At 46.7% G+C, this 13,238-nt stretch overlaps 2 protein-coding genes across 4 annotated transcripts; both read right to left on the reverse strand.

Annotated features, from left to right (window-relative positions):
- Positions 1–1,999: 1,999 nt before the first annotated feature.
- ctsl.1 (cathepsin L.1) lies at positions 2,000–4,572 on the reverse strand. Of its 3 annotated transcripts, none has more exons than XM_029832929.1 (9): positions 4,420–4,572; positions 3,736–3,839; positions 3,525–3,667; positions 3,245–3,442; positions 2,981–3,172; positions 2,663–2,828; positions 2,469–2,574; positions 2,255–2,358; positions 2,000–2,163 (listed from the first exon to the last, which is right to left on the reverse strand). In XM_029832929.1, exons 2-8 carry the CDS (start codon positions 3,836–3,838, stop codon positions 2,259–2,261), a joined length of 1,008 nt encoding a protein of 335 aa, XP_029688789.1. In that variant the 5' UTR covers position 3,839; positions 4,420–4,572; the 3' UTR covers positions 2,000–2,163; positions 2,255–2,258. The 3 variants fall into 3 exon arrangements, with proteins under 3 accessions (XP_029688789.1, XP_011616649.1, XP_003962552.1); XM_011618347.2 differs by having other exon boundaries at positions 2,000–2,160; positions 3,736–3,843; positions 4,420–4,566; XM_003962503.3 differs by having other exon boundaries at positions 3,736–3,843; positions 4,420–4,566.
- A 2,370-nt stretch (positions 4,573–6,942) lies between these two features.
- On the reverse strand, positions 6,943–11,254 carry vgll2b (vestigial-like family member 2b). Its single transcript, XM_003962502.2, has 4 exons — positions 10,977–11,254; positions 10,386–10,722; positions 8,290–8,742; positions 6,943–7,871 (listed from the first exon to the last, which is right to left on the reverse strand). The coding sequence occupies exons 1-4, from the start codon at positions 11,061–11,063 to the stop codon at positions 7,828–7,830; spliced, it is 921 nt and encodes a 306-aa protein (XP_003962551.1). The 5' UTR covers positions 11,064–11,254; the 3' UTR covers positions 6,943–7,827.
- Between the last annotated feature and the right edge of the window lie 1,984 nt (positions 11,255–13,238).

Consider the following 13,238-nt stretch of genomic DNA (forward strand, 5'->3'; position numbering starts at 1 on the left):
TTGATATTTACAAAAATGAAAGGCGAGATGGCGATAATGTCTTGGGATAACAGTCATTCAGGCCTAATTGGCTGACTGCTGTCATCCCATACAGATTAAATGTTTTTTTCTCTCTCTCTCTTCCAGGTCTGCAGAGTCATCTGAATAAAGATAATATAAATCTCTTTTTCAATTACGGGCTATGCCAGTTTGCAGAGCTGCTGAGGAGGAAAGAATGAAGAGTCAAGGTTACACTTTGTCATACAAGCTGATTAAAGCCTTAATAAGCCTCCCCCCCACCAGCAGCAGCCCTGCTCTCAGTGTCCCTGCGTCATTGTTTTCCACTTCTCATTAAATATTAGCACGATCAAACCTAATGTGGCATTTAGAATGGGGAAGAATGACAATCACTTAATGTGATTTTGCTTTTCTAATTAAATGGCGGCGACTGTTGTCTGGGAAGAGAGCAGCCGTTTTCTTTAGTCTGCGATCCAGCCTTGTTAGCGGGCAGAAACGGACGTGCACTAACTTAGAATGTGTCTTCTTTTTGTGGAATCGGCTCCTGTAGCTTATACAAACAGCAAAATCAGCTCTGAACTGCACTGAAGCACCTTTAGCAGCACATTAATATCAAGTAGAAAATAAAGGCCACTTTGTGTCAGAGGGAGCTGAAACTGCATCCTGGTTGTTTTCCAGCCACTAAATGGTTCAGAAAATGTAGTTACAGCACGCGGCATTTAATTACCCCACTGTTTATGGGAATTTATTCTTTGTTCCCCGCAGTGTCAAGTAATCCACATGAAAACAAGTGAAGCACCATTTCCCATGCTCCTCTCTTTCTGCAGCAGTATCAGCCAGGGTCATCGGCCCCGAGGGCCACGCTGAAGGAGCGGCTGAATCAGGCGGCGCCCAAGAAGAGGAGGGCCCAACGTATCCACTGGAACAGAGGTCAGAACACTTTCATTAGATGTCGTCGCCCAAATCCATAATGGAGTTTTTACTGGCCGCATCAGAGGCGCGAGGGACCACAAAAGTGTCTGATTTCACTCGTTCTTCGGCTCTGATGTTCTTCAGCAGGTTCACGTTCTCCACCGAGATCCGCTTTCATTTCCTCAAGATAACCTTTAACAAACCACAACACTGCTTCTGAAAGCATTTTATCCAGGAAGATCACACACACACACACACGCCCACACACACACACACACACACACACACACACACACACACACACACACATCCAAGCAGAGGCAGAGAACACCAGCAATCAGGAGAAAAATGGAAATATCCACCTCTTTGACTGGCTTGAACCCAGTCAGACCATCTTAAAACTCTTGTTTTTTTTCAGATTCGGGTGGGTGAAGACACTATCTGCCCTCAACGGAACAAGAAAAGGTCTGTCGGTAACTGCGGGAAGACAAAGGTCGCCGTGAGTGTAAAAGCCCATTTGTGAGTATTCTGCTCAGTGCTTTTTCCAACAGATACCATTTTAGTGAAGTTAATCTGTTAAATGGGAACTTTTTTCATGCCCAAATGTGAGGCAGCTGTCATTTACAGTCACAGGAACCTTTAATGAATTCAAATAAATCCCACAAATTCACTACTGGGTCCATTGTGTTGGATTTTAAATCACCCGTTGGCATTTAATGGCTGTAATTTTTACTTTTTACAGCATAACTAACTTTCAGACTGGAGCCGTGGATGCAGGCGTGGGAAAAACCCATTTTGCTGTTTTGAGTCGGGCTAAAAAAACCTGCAGAGCTGTTTACATACTAATGAGATGGATAACTGGCCATGTTGGGATGGTCCATTATGATGATTATGAGCAGGGAACAGTTCCAGGACCTGATTGCTGCATCCGCAGTCTCGAGTTCATCGACTGATCCTTTCATCAGGTTTGAGTTATTGTAAGATAAAACGCTGATATCATGTTTTAAAGTAGACAACATCAACGTTGATACAGATGTTTTTAAATAAGGTGACTGAATATCTGAGTTTGCGAATAAATTCAAGTTTTCACTTTTTCATTGTTTAGCATTTTTATTTTGTCTACATTTCGATAAGACATTTATATAAAAGTAATTATCAAAAACATTCACCCTGAAAATAATCTGTTGTGCAAGAAATCTGCAAAATTATTAAGAATTTGTTCGTGGACTCTTCTTCTCCATCTTGGTGAATCTTCTGAACCAGAAGACATGGACAAAAACCAGTGAATGCACAGAAATAGAGTGAAAAGGCAGAAAATGGAAAAGAGGGCAGGTTTTCGGCTCACCGTCTCAGACCAGAGGGTAGCTGGCTGCCGTAGCAATGCCGCACTGGTTGTCTTTGTTCCTGGACATCATGATGTAGCCCTCCTGACCCCATCCTAGACCCCAACTACACAAACACACATTCCCGTTAACACTTACAGCAACAGTGTCACTTTTCTTTAGCCCTAATATTGATATTTAATGCTATTACTGAGAGTTTTTTATCAAAAGGTGTACCTGTTCTTAACCAGCCAGTAGTCCTGACCGTTGTCAGTGCCGTAGCCCACAGCCAAGACGCCATGATCCAGATCCTGACTGCTGCAGTCTTGCTCGTCATACACGCCTATAGAGAAGGAGACAGAGGTCAGAAGGGTCTGTTGCTGCATTCTAAAAGAAAACTCAGACTGTACGGCGAGGCTGCGTCTCCTGACCTGAGTCGTAGAGCTGGAAAGAAGAATGTGAGGCATCGATGCCCACAGACACGGGTCCGATGGTGGCCACAGCCTCCTTCAGGGCATCTTCATCGCCTACCGTCACATCAACGTAGCCGGTGCATTTGGCGCCAACGTTTTCGGGCTTGAAACGGCACTGGCCATCCTGGTTAAAGAGAAAAGAAATCCCAATTTATATTTCAGGCTGCGTCAAATTGTCACGCATCCACAAGGTGGAGGTGTTGCACAGCTCTGAAAGAGGACGTGGGTTGCTGTCTCCACTTTTGATTGTGACTCTGAAGTCATCTCGATCATTACCTCAGCCTCATAAGGGTAGGACTTCTCGGTGTCGATCCCTCCGTTCTCCTGAATGTACTTGAAGGCGTAGTCCATCAGACCTCCATTACACCCCATGTTGCCGTAGTCTCCGGAACAGTCAACCAGCTGCTGCTCACTCAGAGACACCAGCTTCCCAGTCTTCCTGAAGTTCTGGCCTTCAAGCGATCCGGTCTAAAGGAGATATTTCAATGTTAAAACCCATCCTGCAAGAACAAAAAAAAAGGCTCTTTGTGTTGGACGGACTGCGCTGAAGGCCCAGCAGGAGCCGCATTGCTTCTGATCCTTGACACCAGTGACGTATCCCTTATCCCTCCAGTCAACAGTGGTGGGCAGGTGAGTGCCCTCAGCCAATCGGAAGAAAGCGGAGCCCCGGCGAGGCGCGGAAGTGTTGAAGGCTCTCAGGCAGCCTAGAGAAATGAGGCTTTTGTACTCCTCATTGTCCTGGTCAAAAGGAGGTGGTGTCACTTATTACAGAGCCAATTGGTGAGTCACAAAGATGGCAGAAACATCCACGTGCGCGTACCATGTCTGCAAACTGAGTCATGCCCAGACGATAGGACTTGATGCCTTGGTCGGCCAGGATGTTGTGCACCAGCACTAGTTTGCGGTTGTTGAGCCAGATTTGCATGCGCTGGACCTCCTCTGATGGGGTTCTGTAGGACCTTCCTATAAAGGGAGGAATCGTTACTCTTGTGAGGACAGTAGGGAGTCGCAGACGGGCAGAGGAGACTCACCAAACTTTAGTTTCCAGGCGTGGAACTCCATTTCTTCCAGGGACATGCCGTCACAGCTGGCCACAGCCAGAAGAGCAGCAGCAGCAACCAGCAGCAACTTCATCCTGACTGACAACGCGTGCAGAGAAGAGGCAGACAGACAGGTCAGAGGCAGACAGGTCAGAGACAGACAGGTCAGAGGCAGACAGGTCAGAGGCAGACAGGTCAGAGGCAGACAGGTCAGAGACAGACAGGTCAGAGGCAGACAGGTCAGAGAAAGACAGGTCAGAGGCAGACAGGTCAGAGAAAGACAGGTCAGAGGCAGACAGGTCAGAGAAAGACAGGTCAGAGACAGACAGGTCAGAGACAGACAGGTCAGAGAAAGACAGGTCAGAGGCAGACAGGTCAGAGAAAGACAGGTCAGAGGCAGACAGGTCAGAGGCAGACAGGTCAGAGAAAGACAGGTCAGAGGCAGACAGGTCAGAGACAGACAGGTCAGAGAAAGACAGGTCAGAGACAGACAGGTCAGAGGCAGACAGGTCAGAGACAGACAGGTCAGAGGTGAAGCTGCGTTTGGCTTCAGCTGTGAGCTCAAGGCGTTCTCTAAGCTATTTATGTCTTTCTATTGCAGCCTTTTCTTCTTCTCTTCCCACAGCACAGGAAGTGCGCACACCTCTGCCTCCGTGTGTGTGTGACTGATCTTACCTGCCTCTGTGTGTGTGCCGGGGATACAGGATGTCGACGCAAAGCTATTCTTTTATACGCAGCCTCCGTTATGACCTGCAGCATGTCCAGTCAGGAGACTGTCAGCAGCTCATAAAAAAAGCCGCTCCGTCATTGTGATAGGAAGTCAGCGTGCGTATCATAAAGGGGAGCACAGACTTTGCGATTTACAGTAAAAGTGTGTGCTGACACACGCTAACATTCGACAGGAACCCACACACCACTTGTGAATCATATTAATCATGAACGTTTCCTTTGTTTGTTTCAGAAGATTTTCTTCTTTTTTTGTTTCCATGCCCTCATCCTGTTTTCATTTTCAGTTCAAGTGTTTGATCTCATCTCATTGTCGGGAACATTGAGCAGACATTACACACGCAACTGAAACAGGAACTACTTTATGTTTTATTAACTCTACTTGCCAGCCAAGCTACGGACGATGTTTCCAACCGTAAAGATGCTGCATTCTGGTTCAGGGAGCAGTATCTACAGTACAGATTTCTGCAGCATTTCTGTAGTTCCAGAAAGATGATTCAAGTTAAGACTTTTTTTTTGTTCCTCTTAAAAAAAAGACCTGATACTGATGAGTCTGTGATTCGTTTCCACTCCCTGCCGCGTCAGCAGAATGTAAATTCCAACGGAAAATCTTCAGAGTTCAAGGCTGCTGCTGTTGTGGTGACCTTTGCCAACCCAGATCCTTGAATTCAGAAGCAAATTCACATTTTCTAATGGATCTAACAAGGCAGGAAGGTCTCAAGAGCAGCTAATGGGACATTTTCCTACCATTTCTACATGAGTTGCTGCATAATTCCACTTTAGTTCAGATTACATGTGACAGTGTCAGACTCAGAAATGACACATCAACTAACTCGGGTTAGGGACAGATAATCAATTATGTAATGTGTCCTATATTTGTTTTGCTTCACATGTTTAAAATTGCTTTAAAAAAACAGATCTTGTGTTGCATGACTTTTGAGGAAGAAAAATCATGCTGGAAGAGCAACATTTAATAAGTTTTGAGTTTGTTCCTCTTGCGATCATGAATGTATTTATTCCTTAGGCAGGACTGACCTGTTTCCTCTGGTGTCGCTGGTGTCATTATGGGTCAATGACACCAGTGGTTTGTCTTACTGTAAAAGCTGGTTTCATGCATAAACAGGAGTTTTTGCGTCACATGAGTAAATCACATGTCAAGATCAATGTACACAAACATTTAGACTTGGCATCTAAGGTGTTTTTCTGTCATTTAAAATCTCAACTGAACATTATTTTGTGTGTTTATATTCTTCTGATAGTTATTAGTATTATTAGTTAATAGTAGAGTTATACACGGTCAAGTGTTATGAACAAATACGCCACAAGAGGGCAGAATTTCTTCATTAGATATATTTTCTCCGTCCTTAAACATCCATAACTGCTTTACACTTATATACATAACTCTTTCACTTCATAGCTGCTCATTAATGTGCAGGAACCTATTTGAAATGCTAAATTTTTTACACTCGTAAATCAATCAGATCAAATAAGCAGAGATCAATAGGTGACCAATGTTGAGCAGACTGTGGGGCTTTCATTGATGCTTCAGGGAGTTTTGTGCCATTTCAGCAATGTAAGGCGACAATAGTGGCAGGCACGTCGACTATGGAGAAGATCCTGGAGGATCTGAGGTGAAAAGAGAAGCCGCCGTGAAAATACCAGTGTGAACCGACAACACGATGTCTGGCATGGGCCCCTGCAGGGGACACTATCCCCGGTAAACTCTTCTAATTTCATTACTCTGTGTATTCCCTCAGCTTAAAGCCAGCCACATAGTTGGCTGCTGTCTGCTGTGTGTGTGTGTGTGTGTGTGTGTGTGTGTGTGTGTGTGTGTGTGTGTGTGTGTGTGTGTGTGTGTGTGGAGAGGGGGGGTCACACATCACTGCCACTAAATTGTGACAGCGGGGCCCATGCTGGCATACCTTAGCACGTAATCTGATTGTCGGATCAATAACGCAGCAGCATTCGGTGCATAGCTGGAGTGGCCACGCTGCTCTCTGCTTACACATTGCTGGCATTCACCAGCCATTCCCACTTTATAGGTGACAAAGTGTGAATGCTAGCAGGAATTCAAAATGGAAGGTCTGTCAAATAAGATGAGTAAAACACGTCGAGCCGTGCTGCTGCGTCTCTGGATTCATATCGCTGCTAAAAATAAGAAAACCCCTGCTGCTTCAGAGCAACTGAATAATTAATGAGCTGAGTCACATCATCATTGCCTTACTAGATCAACAAGTAGAGCCCTAATATAAATAATAATCATTATTTATTCATCTGAATGGTAAACCAGATAACACCAGTTGCCTTTCACCACCCACATTTTATTCATTTTGCAATAATATGGTGCTAACAAGTGTTGGTGCCTCCTGAGTAAATTACTTGCAGGTATTTTGTTATTATTACCAGAGGGATTACATGGTGATGGCCATAACAATGACATATAGTGCAATAACACGAGAGGCGAGGATTTACCATAAAAATATTTATTGACATTAAAATCCTGCAAATGCAAAATGACACCCAGAAAAAAAGTCAAAATTCAGAACGACACGGAGATAAAACACAACATGATGAGCAAACTTGAAAAAAAAAAAACGCAATCTTTTAATCTGTTCATAGCAAGCGGATACTCCAACATCTTTCTGATATGTATTTTTCCTCCAATGACCTTTAGCACGCCGGCGAGGTCGTTCCGTACAGTCATTCCTGCCTCCTGTCTGAGTCACAGTCGTTTTAGAACACTGGCCTAAACCACACTTTTTTTTAAAAAAAAATGCATATGAACACCAATAAATAGAAAGACTTGATACGGTAACAAACCAGTAAGGCCTCGTGAGGACAACGGCGAGGCGTAAGCGGCCATTGCTGCTCCTGTTTGCCGCGGATGAGGAACAAGAGGTGGAGATAAGCAGAGGCACTGGAAGGAATCCCTGCTCGCAAAATTCGCCCTTCCGCTCCTCCATTCATCCCTCTATCGCTCTGTCCACCGCAAAAGTCTGCCGCAATCCCGTCTTTCCCGGTCCAAACAGGTCACCGTTGCCCGCGCCTCGCCAAGGCCCGCGCGGCACAGCGCACAGGAGGGAGGGGGGGAGAGAGAGATGCAGCGGCGCTGCAGATTAGAGGGACGCTCTTCCTCCCTCGCTCCGCTTTATCTCCATGGTGCACACACGTCGACCTGGAAGGCTGCATACTGGCAGGGGAGGCCGAGAGCGCGGACGGAGGAGGGGGGTGGACGGATGAGGACGGAGTGTGTGAGGGGGGGGGGATAAAGGGATGCGAGGCTTCAATAGCAGAGCAGGTCCAGGGACTAATTGGATCTGGTAATGACTGGTCAATGTGACTGACTGAGGGGGCTTGTTAGAACCAGTACAGCTCTTTGCCTTTCTTGTGCTGCTGGAGGCCTGCAAAGAAAAAAGAAGGCGAGGAAACAATGAGAACAAGGGTGGACAACCCAGCGCAGGTTGTCATGGAGCCATCCTGCTTGGGAGGTAAAAGGACTTCTCTGATGCTCGTGATATCGTGATTTGAATGTAAGTCCAAGGGGTTCGTGTGCCATCTATTATACCGGATCAATATCTCAAGGACGGGTAAAAATCAGGTGCATCTGCGTTACAATTAGTTGCTGATTTGTTGCACAACCCTGCAGACAACCTGCTGAAAATATATTCACTCTGATTCGCATGTGTTGCTGGCTTGACAAAATGCTTAAAGATGGGTTTTTGCTTTATCTCTTTTGCCTAAGGCTCAACTGATGATGGTGATGTGCTGGTGATGTTTGGAGCAACAGGTGGTCCCAGGTTGCCACAGTCAGTTGGTTACCTGCATCCATGTTTAGTGCCAGCGTCTGGCTGACGTCTCCAGGGGAAAGCAGGCTGGGCCAGGAGGCAGGAGCTTCCAGTTTGCTCACTTCATAGTGGCTTGGCAATGTGGGGAGGTGGGGTGGCCTCACCGCGGGCATGAGCAAGGGCCCGTAGTGTGGCTCCAGAGCTGATGGCGAGTAGAGTTCATGGAGAGGCCGCGGGGGGCCATAGGCCTGGGCCTGTTGATATGCCCAGCTTTCTGAGGGGTGAGGGTGGGAGTGAGGATGCGTGTGTGGGTGGGCGTGAGCGTGAGCGTGCGGATGCGGCAGGCCTGGGTGCATCCCTGATGCGTACGGGTCCATGGAATAGGAAGGAGCGCTCATCTCGGAGTGGGAGCGACTCTGAGGTGAGGAGTAGTTACTATCCCAGAAGGAAGGCGGGAAGCTTCGTCGGCTGCTGGGGGAAGGATTTTCTGCGGGGAGAGGGGCACAGGAAGGAGGGAATGGCATTAAGCACACATGAGCTTTACTCTGTAGCGAGTGGCTTCGGATGAAGAGGCATTGAGAGCTGAATACGTGTATAAGAAGAGCAACCTGAGCTACAAAGCAGACGTCACTCACATGACTCTTCCACCCTCTGTCCCACATATCTTCCCCATTGGATCATACTGTCACACAGTCCTAACCCCAACAAGACACAGAAATAAACACACCCTGCAGGAGTGCAGAGTGGACCGAGAGGTAGGAAAAAGACCCTTTATCATCATCTGAGTCTATATAGGTGGACGCACCGCCCTGGAGGGGGTTTATGGACCACAGGCTCCTAAATCACTGGTTGTGGTGACACTTCTCACTCTCATGTCAGTCCAGAATTTCTAAAGGTCTCTCTACCTCCCTCCCTATCTCTCTCTCTCTCTCTTTCTCTCACACACACAGTATTAACCACCCCTCTGTTCTGTTCTGTCTCCTGCACCCCCACCTGTTGTTTTCTCTGCTCCCCCCTCTCCTCGCCCTTGACAGAATGTCAGCGAGCCATTTTATGTTTTAAGCGCTATACTTTTATATTTAGATATTCCTCTGGAAACAGACACCACGCGGCACCCCGAGAGCTAGTGTTTCCTTCTAGCCCCAATCACACAGACCACAGCGTACTGTATATAAACCTGACGGACAGTCGGGCAACTGACTGAGCGACCAATGTGGGGCAGGAGCTGGAGCGAGAGTCAGAATGGCAGCCGCCGAGACGTTTGAAGGGGATACGCCGGCGAGGCTGTGCGCTTACGGCCATGTATAAACATAGCATCTGTTGTGAGGCAGGAGGTGTGCATGCTGTAATGAAGACGTCGGACTGAACAAGGAAAGAGTGTCAGAGAGAGGGGGAGCGGCAGAGAGGGGCAGAGTCGTGGCTGCAGGCCCTACATGGATATCTAATGGATGCTCCCAGGTTGTGGATAAAAAGGGATTTCTGAGAGTTTCATGTAAAACTTTTACCCGCACATATATACGTATGTCTGTCTCCCTGCATCTTTCTTTAATTTGGAATCAGAAGGGCCCCTGTTGCCTGCTCCTGACCCCCATGACCTCTGAACCCTGTCCTTTGACCTCTGCTGAGACAACAGCCACAACATGCAGCCCTTAAACCCTGTCACCTGATCACATCACCTGTCTGATGCTCTGCTGTGCTCTGCAGATTTATCGACACCCTGTGTGGCCCCCCCCCCCAAAGCCAGACACCACGCAGACAACTGAGGCACCTGTGCTCACAAAAATACACGGCGGTTACGAATCTTCAGGGATGGAGCAGAGCGCCAGACAGCCCGAATGCAATTTAACCCTCTGGTGATGTCATCTCTTGTAAAACAGAGTTTGAGGTTCACTTAAATCACTTTTACATGTGCACGTTTAGCTCAATTTTCTTGCTAATTTTACTTAAATCTTGTCTTATCGGTTTAAGGGATATTTTCCCGTAGCACTACAGCATTTCATAAAATCTATCTTGTTGAATCTTGTTGGGGGAAAAAAGTACTAAACTAAAATAGATGCATGCACACAACAACTGCACAGTAAATGCTCATTCCTCTCACAAATGGCTACTTTAAAAGGGAGAAATTTCTACCTGTGCCTTGTTCTGTTGGCCGCCGTTTGCCCTCTCCATCCATGTAGCTGCTAAGGGCTCTGGAGAAATGCTCATCCACCACGCTGCTGATGTCTCCCTGGTAATAGGTGAAGAGGACACAGCGAGAAGACAGATACTCTGCCTCGGGGGCCTCCTGTTTCTCCTTGGGGCCCTCCTCTGGCCTCATGGACGTGTAGGACGACGATGAAGTGCTGGAGGAAGACGATGAGGAAGTTGATCCTCCGGTGCCCGGGACCCCAGACATCCCCTCGGGACCCCTGGGAGTGTCCATAAAATCCCGGCAGTGAGTCGAAGCTCTGCTCACACCTGCGGGAGTCTGACGGCGGGGGACAGAGAGTTTCACAAGGTATTTTGCGGGCGGAACAATAAAGCAACACATGCAACATATTTGGCAGAACATATTCAGTTTACAAACGCCACGAGCGTAGAAAACACCGCCATGCGTTTTCAATTTTACGCACAAACTATTACGATCCGGCTGCTAGGTTTAGGTAAAGATCTCTCTTCTCCCCGCTAACACGCTGGATAACTGTAACTTCCAAAAAGGCTAAACGCTTGCAAAATCCATACCTGTAAACTGTTGATAAAAGCTGGAGCAGTCGGCGCGTAGGGTGCGTAATGTCCATAGGCTGGGTACATAACATCCAAACAGCTCATGGTAAATGAGCGGGGTCTTCACTGCTCCGTGCTAACCGACCACGCTGACAGAACGAGTGATACCATCCCGGGAGTTTCGCCCTGCTCAGTGTTTAAAAGCCCCTTGTCAGATTTGACATGGTCACCCCAGACGGAGCGCACTACTGCGCACCACGACAGCTGCAGCGGCAAAATGCGGCGAGGTTTATGGAGCAAGCATGAGTGTCCTGTCCTGTACATCTCCGTGTCGACCCCTCCCACCTTTACTAAGCTGTTCTCCATCCCCCACATCACCACCAGCAGTCCCATGATGACACATCTCAGGCGAGTTATGGATTGCACAACCGATTGCGTCAAAGCAGTTGGTTATCAATAAAAAGTTACAGTATATGTCATAAGTACTGATATAAACTAGCATAACTAATGATCTTAACGCACTAACAACACTATCACAATCTAATTTGACAAAACCACCATGATTTATGATGCCTCAACCATCAACATATAAAAACAGAAATGCATTTATCTCCCTGTACGGTGGTTACTTGAAAACTGCGCTCACTCCAAACTGGAAGTGTATCCATGGTCTTAAAACAGCCTTTGGTTGCCAAGTAAACCCCCAAGTCATCTGAAGTATTTAGTGTGCTCCCAGAATGACACGTAGGTGTCAACCATAGGTTGCATACGCTGGTCATACCAACACACAGGAGAAAGGGACTCTGCACAAAACTATAACAAATTATCACCTTTCAGTAGCCAAACACAGGATATTTTCACACACTAGATGTCAAACGCAAACACGACAGGGGAGCAGAGGTTATGGTGGATCTCGTGGCAAAGGACAAACTCTTCATTTCCCAGGGCAAACGCGTCCCCAGCCGGCGCGCTTTAGTTTTCTTGTTGTGGGGATTTACAGGTGTCTAATGTTTGGGCATGCCAGTCTTTCTGACAGGCACTTGCATATGCGCTTGGGAGAATAGTGAGGAAAATTTGCAGAATTCCATGGACGAGTGTCAGATGAGGTGGAATGTCTCTGATGTATGTGAGCAGACGAGCTTCTCAGGAAGTTACGTGGTCCCTCTGCTGTGTTCTCTGGATGGAGAACATGATCGACATCGTGCTCCGCATATGTCACACGTGGTCGGTGTAGCTTAAATGATAATTAACCAACGGCTCCCGCTGGAATAACAAGTTTATAGATGAAGTGTAGAGCCCTCTAGGGTAATATTGCCATCAAAGTGTGTTGCTGTTGTGGTCTTAGGGGGGGTCTTAAGCTTGCTAAACTAACTGATCAACACAGTTGAGTCCAACTGAATCGTAATGGATTGTTTTAGCTCTGCTACGCAGCTGATACGGGCTGTTAGGTCAGTGCACATGTGCTGTAATGGGAGACAGAAGTCATGGAGAAAGAGCATAAAACACCGCGAGAAAGTGATTCCAAAACAATCTGATAACTCAGCCAGCGACCTCTGAATAAAATGTGCGTTGGTACTTTAGAGCAGATTGTTTTATATTAAATGCATGTTTATTATAGCACAGTTTTTAATCTTGTTGAGAAAGTGTTTAGAGTTCATCAAACATTTTCATCAATATGTTTGCAAAAATCCTTCCTTAAATTTTTCCTGCATTTAAATCTTTAAGGATGTTCTCTGGGAATATTTAAGCGGGTCTTGATTATTTCCGTCCGGCTGTGTGACTTTTGTGAGCGAGGTTTCATGTTTCTCGGCCAGATTTTGGCTGTGGTGCTCCAGCTGTTTGACTCTTGTCACAGAGAAATGGTAACTTGTCATAGCGGTCCTCCAGGTGTTTCATGATAGTTCCACAGTTTTTATTCTGCGGAGCTGTTCCCTGCAATCCCGCCTCAGAGTTTTCCTTCACCTTTTCTTGCACGTCTCGATTGTCTTTCTTCAGCTGCTGGATGGTTGAAATGGACCTCTCTGTATTTGCCAGCATCTCTTGACTTTTCCCCCTATAACTGTTAAAGATCTCTTCATTTTCTTCCTCGGGTTTTCAATACTTCCTGACTGCTCTGCAGCATCTGTTCCAGCATCATCATCACCGACAAGCTGACGCCTCTGCTTGACTCCTGATCCACTGTTGAGATATTTGAACCATACAAAGTTCATAATAACCTTTATTCCCCTTCATTCCCTCCCTGCTTGTGATTAAGGATATGTTACTTCAAATGCTTCATGC

Source organism: Takifugu rubripes, chromosome 2 (genome assembly GCF_901000725.2).
Source record: "Takifugu rubripes chromosome 2, fTakRub1.2, whole genome shotgun sequence".
Taxonomy (NCBI): Eukaryota; Metazoa; Chordata; class Actinopteri; order Tetraodontiformes; family Tetraodontidae; genus Takifugu; species Takifugu rubripes.

Excerpts from the sequence above, each read along its gene's own strand:
- vgll2b (XM_003962502.2), bottom strand. The coding sequence starts at position 11,063 with ATGAGCTGTTTGGATGTTATGTACCCAGCCTATGGACATTACGCACCC. Across the intron at positions 8,743-10,385 it reads GCCAACAGAACAAGGCACAG|AAAATCCTTCCCCCAGCAGC; the intron begins GTAGAAATTTCT and ends CTCTCCCCGCAG. Across the intron at positions 7,872-8,289 it reads GGCACTAAACATGGATGCAG|GCCTCCAGCAGCACAAGAAA; the intron begins GTAACCAACTGA and ends TTTTCTTTGCAG.
- ctsl.1 (XM_029832929.1), bottom strand. The coding sequence starts at position 3,838 with ATGAAGTTGCTGCTGGTTGCTGCTGCTGCTCTTCTGGCTGTGGCCAGC. Across the intron at positions 3,668-3,735 it reads CGCCTGGAAACTAAAGTTTG|GAAGGTCCTACAGAACCCCA; the intron begins GTGAGTCTCCTC and ends CTCCCTTTATAG. Across the intron at positions 3,173-3,244 it reads CCTGCTGGGCCTTCAGCGCA|ACCGGATCGCTTGAAGGCCA; the intron begins GTCCGTCCAACA and ends TATCTCCTTTAG.